The 8,038-nt window shown below is 53.9% G+C and overlaps 1 protein-coding gene across 7 annotated transcripts in view; it reads right to left on the reverse strand.

The window, feature by feature from the left end:
- The window catches only part of CDH22 (cadherin 22), a 128,478-nt gene that overhangs the window by 20,932 nt on the left and 99,508 nt on the right, over positions 1-8,038 (reverse strand). For all 7 annotated transcript variants that reach the window (XM_019637085.1, XM_019637084.1, XM_019637081.1 and 4 more), the window contains one exon: positions 175-311. In XM_019637085.1, the coding sequence (XP_019492630.1) occupies positions 175-311 (137 nt within the window). The remainder of the gene's footprint in view (positions 1-174; positions 312-8,038) is intronic.

An 8,038-nucleotide genomic window follows, 5' to 3' on the forward strand; every position in this document is an offset into this window, starting at 1 on the left:
GTGCTTAATAAATGCTGAGGGAAGAAAGCCAGCCTCAAGTCTGGCCCTGCCCATTGGATTTTGCCTCCCCCCACCCCACCAACTTTGCCCAGTTTCCTCCTCTTGGCCCCCCCCTCAGCCCTGCCCCTCGGCCTTTACCCCAACCCCCCATGTTTGCTGCTCCCCTCAGCTTACCGGCCTCCATGGCCAGCACTGTGATGTTGTGCCAGCCGGCTGTCTCACGGTCTAGTCCCTTGCCAGTCACGATGGCGCCCGTGTCCGCATCGATGTCAAAGATCTGGTCCAAATCTGAGTCACGGTCAATGGCGTACCTGAGGGAGGCAGGGTGGGGCTGATTGAAGGTGCCCTGGCACCAGGTGGAGCCCATGCCCATATCTCAGGCCTGCACACACTCCGCCCCCAAAGAGGGACCAACTGCCTGGGTGACACAGGAGCAGAGAAACCCTTCCCGGCAGAGGAGGAGTGGAAAGCGATCTGGGTTTGCATCTCAGCTGCACTGGGGTACCTGCCGTGGGACCACTCGCAGCCCGCAGCCTTTCTGAGTCTCAGCTTCCTCAGCTGAGTAGCTGGGCTAATAATTTGCACCCCACAGTTGTTGTGGGGGCTGGGAGTGGGCAGAGTCCCTGGCACAGAGTTAGCACTTGCTGGATATTCGATTCTTATCTTTCCGTAAGTGATGACCCCAGAATTGGGCTTGAGAAGGGGACAGGGCTGGCATCGATGGGGCAGGGAGAACACAAGGTGCAAAGGCAGGCAGGTGGGAATTATTCAGGAACTAGCAAATGGTGCAGGATGGCTAGAACTGGGAAGTGGGGAGAGTTAGGCACCGGAACACCAGGGCACAGAATTCAGGGGTTTGACGTGCACTGGGGGTGGGTTGGGGTGGGGGGGTGGCAAGGGGAATTTGAGCAGGAGAGAGGGGGTCGGCTCTGGAGTTATGAGGTTTTCTCTGGCCGCTTGGGTATGGAGGCCCCAGACCGGGAAAGTGGGCTGAGTGATAGATCCGGTGCTGAGGGGTTCTGAGGGGAAGGCTGCTGGCCCCTCCCAGCCTGTGCAGCACGAGAGAGCTAATCTGCGGCTTTTCAGCTGCTGCCTGAAAAAGCCCTTTGTTCCGCCTTCTTCCCGGGCCTTTGTGTGGCGGCTCTAGGCCTGAAAGGCCCGTGTCCAACACATGTCTCCGGCGGCGGCCCAGAGAGGCCCCGCCAGCGCTGGCCGCTGCTTCCCCGAGCTGATAACGTGGGCGGGGGCGCCGCCAGGCTGCACAGCCCACAAAGGCCTCAAATGCCAAGCAAGGGCTCTTTGTGCAGCCGGACAAAGCAGCTTAGTGGGCGGGGCTCAGCCCAAGGCACCCGCCCCTCCCAAAGACAGAAGGAAAGGGGCCGTTTTCCCATCTCCCAGACTGGAAAAGTGAGGTCCAGGGAGGCGAAGACACCAGAAACACCCCTGCTGGGGGCCCAGAGCCCTAACATGACCCTTCACTGGGGCTTTGGCTGCCTTGTCGAACTTCTCTGGACCTCAGTTTCCTCGTCTGTTGAATGGGGTTAATACCACCCAGTGGGACTGCACAGGTCTGAGAGTAGTCAGAGCTGGATTTGAATCCACTGTTACTTATTCTACCTGTGTGACCTTGGACAAGTCACTGGACCTTCTTGGCCTCTGTGCTTATCTGGAAAAGGGAGTGATTCATACACGCCTCCCACTGGTGTGTGCTAGAGGGGGCGTGATTCATGGATCTGGGCATAGGTGACAGCTCTTATTCTTTTCATATTTACTGAGACAGTGGAGGTGAAGGCTTGCGGCAAACTGTAAAGGGTTGTGCATATGGATGTTATAGCCAGTCTTCTGAGTCCCCATTTAATGCTCCTTCCCGTCCCTAAGCTGCTAAGTCTACATCCTCCTTGCCCTTAAATAGCCTGGGTCCTCCTGACCTGGGTGACAATGTGTGGAAGGTTCAGGCCCAAGGTGATAGATAATCGAAGCCATTAGTACAGCACTTAACAGTTTGTAGCTTGCTTTTCCTCTAGCCATCCCTCCATTCATCCCTTTATGCCTAGACATTAATTGAGTGCCTTCTCTGTGCTGCTCTGTGCTAGGCCCTGGGGATAAAGGGGCAAACGAGACAGATGAGGTCCCTGCCTGGCATCCTGTGAGGCTGATGTGATTCTCCCCATTTTGCAGATAAACACACTGAGGCTGACAGGAAACCTGGCAAGCTTAGGACTGCCAAGTATGGTTGTTCACGTTGTGTCCTGCACAAAGGTACCAGGCTGAAGGGGAAAAAGTGGGGGTGAAGTCCAGCCAGTGTTCGACTTGCCAAGCCACGTGACCTTGCCCAGGGAGTATTTTCTCAAAGGCAGGCCTTTTTCTTATTTATGCAAAAGTACCCTATGGGCTAGTGATGACCCTGCCCGAGGTGGCACAGGAACTGTCACAAAATTGGAATTTGTACCCAAATTTGGGACTCTATACTCAAAGTTCTTTTCTAGCTTGTTGACACATTCAAAGCTGCATTGAATGGAGCCTCAGGTCCCCTTTGCCTCCAGCCTGGCCCTGTCAGATGTTTGGGACCAAAGGATGTTTGACTCTGAGTGTCAGTTTGGCTGGAAGGAGCCGTGGAGAGCTCCTGAATTTTCAGGCAGGAGACAGAGTCTGGGAAAGGGCCAGGGAGGTGACACAGCCTGGGGTTTCTGATGGCTGGGTCAGGGCTGGGTGTGAGACAGGGCTTATGGGAGGACGCCATGGCCTCCTTCTTGCTTCTCCTCCCCTCTCTGTTCAGACCTTTCTCCTCTCTTCTCCTCCCTCCTCCTCTCCTTCTCTTCCCCTCTTCCCAGTCTTTCTCTTTTGTTTCCTCCCAGAAGGGAAGGGGGGGGGGCTGGAATCTAAGTGGAGGCAGCTGTTCCCAAGGTCAAGGGGTAGGAGGCCACCATTAACCAGCTAAAGACTTGGGGCTGTGGGTCAGTGTGGCTGGCTGAGCCCAGGTGGTTTTGTTCCAGCTCAGGGAGCCAGCCAGTGAGTGGGAGGGAGGGGTGGGGTGAACATGGCATGTGGCAAGGAGTGTGGCTTGGCACATGTGGGAGGTGGGGGTGGGGGGAGGCTTGTGTGCCTCACGTGTAGGTGCATGAGTTGTATGTCTGGTCTGTGTTGTGGGTGGAAACTATGTGTGTGTGTGTGTGTGTGTGTCCTGAATATGTGAGTGATGTGTGTGTCTCTGTGTGTGTGAGATACTGCTTTGCAGTTGGAAGAACAAAGGCACAAGAGGCAGCTGCTCAGTCCTGGGTCCGGACCCAGGTCCAGGTTGACCCCCCCACAAGTCACTTCCGTCTTTGAGCCTAATTTTCAGCAAAATGGAGATGATAATCCTACTTTGCAAGTAGTTGGGAGGATTAAATGCCCAGCTGGGGGATAAGGTGCCTAGCTGAGTTCCAGGAAAATTATTCTGTGAGTGAGAACTATTGTTATTCTAATTATTATTCAGAAACGCCTGGCAAGGGGTTACACAGGAGTCTCTCCCATCCTGTGTGTGGTCTGCATGCCTGGGGCTGGGAGGCACCATGTGCGGATGCTGGAGTATTGCCAGTGGTCTGAGAAGGACAGGAGGCAGCTTTGGGTCTGGGAGGGTCTGCTCAGATCTCACCATCCTGCTTCTTATGTGGTTAGCCAGGCCCTGGAGGTCAGGAGGGAGGGGCTGGAGCACGCAGTGAGAGCATGTGGGCATGTGTCAGCTAGTATGTGTGTGCGCGCATGTACGTGTGCGTGTGTGGACACATGCACGTGCAAGGCAGGCCTGGGTATGGCGGTCGGGAGTTTGGATCTGTGCCCATCTTCCTAGGTTTGAAACCTAGCTACGTGACCTTGGGCAAGTCACTTAATCTCTTTTCTTCAGTTTCCTCCTATTAAAAATGGAGATGATGATGATGATGATAATAATAATAATAAAATAATAATACCCATCTCACAGGGTGGTTGTGAGATTAGACAAGTGACTACCAATAAAACACATAACAGCAATGGACACCTGTGTACACACTAGCTCTGATTTTTATTTGCCGAGCAGGACTTTGTGCCAGGCCTTGCAAGGGCTTTACCTGCATGAGCTTCTTAAATCTCCCAGGCACTGTCATCCCCCCCCCCCATTTTACAGATGAGGAAACTGAGGCTCAGAAGAAGCCAGGTGCCTAGTCTTGGGTCAGACCAGCTGGTGAGTGGCAAAGCCAAGTTTCCAGCCCAGGTCTGTCAGAGCCCCAGGTCTAAGAGAACCCTTCTAAGGGCCAGCCAGGTACACCTGCCGGCTCCCACATGTCATGAACACAAAACGCTGCTGTTGCCCAGGTTAGGATGGGAGAAGTGGGGAGGGTACCGCTTCCTGGCTTGGGTGTGCATGTGGTTTTCTCCACGTGCATATGTGCATATAGAGTGCACACTCTTCTGAAACATGAAAGCTGAAGGCTCATGGGTGTACAGGCTTCTTGGTGCTCCTGTGTCTGGGCTCATGTGCATATACACACAGCAGGTTGAATGAGGCAGACCCCACCTGAGGTACTAGTGGAGGGGACTCTTCAGATACAGAAAGGTTGCCCCCCAAATCAAGTGATTCCTCTCTGCTCACTCCACCCTGTCTGTGGCTCTTTCTCCCTTCCCCCCACCCCCACTGTAAGACACACGGAAAGGGCCCACACTCAAAGCCTACGCATGATGCCTGGAAATCCGTATGTGGTTAGTACTGGTTGCAGAATGAAGGGGAGAAATGGGCCTCTAGACCACCGAGAAACATGGTACTGTCCAAACATGTAATCCTCCCTCCAACCTCGGGGGCACTGAGCACAGAATCCGGTACACAGTAGACATTCAATACCCATTTTTTGAATAAATAAATCAGGCGGGTGCTATCATGATGCCCATTTTAGAGAAGGAAGAACTGAGGCTTGGAGTGGGTGCAGCGATTTCCCCACAATTCTACAACTGAACTAGGGATTCAAACTCAGGTCTCCTCTGCTTCCGAAGCCCATAGACTTTCTGCAGCACCCCCTATGGAGTGCTGGGAGGAAATGAAGTATTCAGTCCCTCTGGTCCAGTGTGGCCTTTCCTGCTTTTGATGTTCTAAGGAGACTCACAAGGGGGCTGGGGTTGGGAGGATGATGGCTGGGCTGATACATGGCCAGGCTATCTGCAAGGCTGCCTATTCCAGAGATGGGCCCACCTGAGCACTCTCCTCCCTTTCTCGAAAGCCTTCCCACTGCCTAAGGATAAAGTCCTTCTCCTTCACCTGACATTCGAGGTCCTTCGCAGCCTGTCCCCTCTGTCACCTCCCAAACCCTCTCACGTGAGCTCATCCAGCTGATCTCCCTGCTCTTGAACATAACCTCCCGGCTCCACGATTCTCTTCCTGCCACCCGGCCCTCACCATCACTCCACCCGAGAGCACCTGCTTTCCATTCCAACCTCATCCTTTTGTCCTGGCTTAGGGCCACCTGGGCTCACTCCTCTCCTTGGTGCAGAGTACTCACCCCTCCTCGGAGTGCCTTAGTCCTCAAGCCCCTGCCTCAGCCCAAGCCCACTCAGACTTAGATTTGTCACCAGACTCATTCCCGTCGGCCCATGTCTGATTCACCTCCGTGGCTCAGGCACAGGGGAGGGCACAGCACAATTTGGGAACTGCGCTAACCACAAAGAGAGTAAAAAACAGGGGCAAAATGGCAGGAGGCTGGATTCAAGAAGCAAACAATCATGGGTTAAAGCCCATTCCTTCCCCTTTCAAACTGCGTGACATTGGGTGAATCACTTCTCCTCTCTGACCCTCAGTTTCTTCATCTGTAAAATGACTAATAGCTCCTGAGGCACAAATGCAACACTGTGAGGCATCTTCCACTTGCCCCAGTGCAGGGACTCAGAAAAATCACCCTATGCATCTGCATGTCTATATTTCCCAGGTACCTACTATCATAGGCAAAACCTCCCACTTAATTTCCAGGAACACACCAAGATTGTTCCTGCCTCAGGACCTTTGCACTTATGATTCCCTCTACTTGGAATGTGCTTCCCCACATCTTTGCGTGGTTGGCTCTCTCTTTATCATTCTGATCTCAGCTCATTTGTCAACTCCTTGACCACTTAATCCAAAGTAGCCCTCTGTGGCCCCAATCCTCCCTTATCCTACTACCCTGTTTATTTTCCGTCACAGCTCTTATAAGCAATGATCCCATTTAATCATTTGTTGACTTCTGTTAACAGATGCTTAACCACTTGTTGACTATCTCCCCCCAGGATAAGGCAGAGTCCATGTGGGCAGGGACAGAGTGTTGTCATCACCATTTCTGTCTGCCCAGAATGGTGCTGGACACGACTCAGTGTGTTGACTGAGCCCATGACCCTTAGAACTGGCAGAGACGCCGAGCCCTGGAAAGCACTTGTGGCCTGTGAAGACCCCTTCTCTTTCAGCCCCTCAATGGCCCTCCCTTTCCATGTTTGTCCCTGCAGACTGGGCAGTCCTCCCCAGCTCTGCCCTTGGCTGAGTCATCTCTCTGGAGTTCCCAGACCTGGCTCAGGGCCTGGCATGGAGGAGGAGTTGGGTAAATGTTTGTGGTGTTAAATTGGACCTGTCTCAAGCGCCTCACCGCCTACACATCTGAGGAGCCCCAGGGAAGGGGCTGCAAGGAGAGATGAAAGAAGGTGAGAAGCAGGTTTCAAAGTTGGCCCTTTCAGTGCAGATAAAAGCAGGAGGGAAGGGAAGGGAAGGGGAAGGAGGGAGACTGAGTGGGGTGTGGAGAGCAATATTGAAGAGGAGGGGAGCAGGCACACGGGAGCCCTGATCTGGGAGGCGAGGAGTTGGCTCCTACTCCTGGTTCACTCCCTGTGAAAGCTGGGGGAAGCCTCCTCCCCTCTCTGGGCCTTAGTTTCCTGACAAACATGGCTGATAATGCCCCCCAGAGGTCTGGGGCCGGCCAGAGGCTGAGGGGGAGGTTGAAAGAGTGTACAGACAGCCCTGTGGAAGAGCGGTGGGGGAGTTCAGAGGCAGGACGGTTTGGGCAGTGAGAAGGTGGGACAAAGCCTGAGCCCCTCAGCCTGCCCTTGAGGACCGGCCGACTTCGCTTTTGCTGCCTCATCTCCCGAGTTCACTGTAGCTATCACAGTCTGCTCTTCTCCATATCGACCGCTCCTCTGCCTCCAAACGTCTGCACAAGCTGTTCCTCTGCCTGGGATGCCCTTCTCCCTCCTATTTACACCGGACCAGACCCAGGTACCCAGCTCAGTTTCATTCCTGACTCTTCTAGGAAGTCTTTCCAGATCCCCCCGAGGTTATCTCCCAGTCTGGGAGCCCATGGGCAGTTAAGCAGAATGGCATCTTTGTGTCCTTACCTAGGGCTGCCACATAAGGTTGCACAGGCTGTGCACTGCACAACTCCAACAGAGCCATTCACACGGAGGATGATGGGAATGTTACCCATCTGGAATTGTGTAATGCAGAGATCCTCAAACGAACTTCCCTTCCCGCTCCATCCAATGCTCAGCACAGAGCTCGGCACAGAGTTGGCTCAGGGATCACTCACTGACCATGTAACAGGGGCGGTAGGGAGGGAGCAGGGGCTCCAGAAACTCCCGTCTGTCCAGTAATAGCCATTCCCCCGACCCTGCACCTCCCCACTCTGGATCAGTTTCTCCTACAACCCTTTTTCCTTTCTCTTCTATCTGACCTTCTTCAAGCCAGGGCCATTATCAGGGGCTCCCAGCCTCTGCAGCCCCTAAATCCTTCCAGGGACACCAACTGGTGCTGCAGCTCCCCTCCCCTCTGCCCTCCAGCCTCCACCCCTGCTCTGCCTCTCTCTCCCCCTGTGTCTGTCTCTACTTCTTTCTCATTCTGACTTTCTCTCCGAATCTCCTCTCTGTTTCCACATTGCCAGGCAGGCCCCTTTGTCCTCCTTAGTTACTTTTGTCTGCTTTCCACCGGCTCTCCCCTTTCTCTAATCTGTGCCTCTCAGTGTTGGTCTCTCCACACCTCCGTGAGTCTCTTCTCTCTCTCTCTCTCTCTCTCTCTCTCTCTCTC

The sequence above is a fragment of the Hipposideros armiger genome, unplaced genomic scaffold, assembly GCF_001890085.2.
Source record: "Hipposideros armiger isolate ML-2016 unplaced genomic scaffold, ASM189008v1 scaffold_31, whole genome shotgun sequence".
Taxonomy (NCBI): domain Eukaryota; kingdom Metazoa; phylum Chordata; class Mammalia; order Chiroptera; family Hipposideridae; genus Hipposideros; species Hipposideros armiger.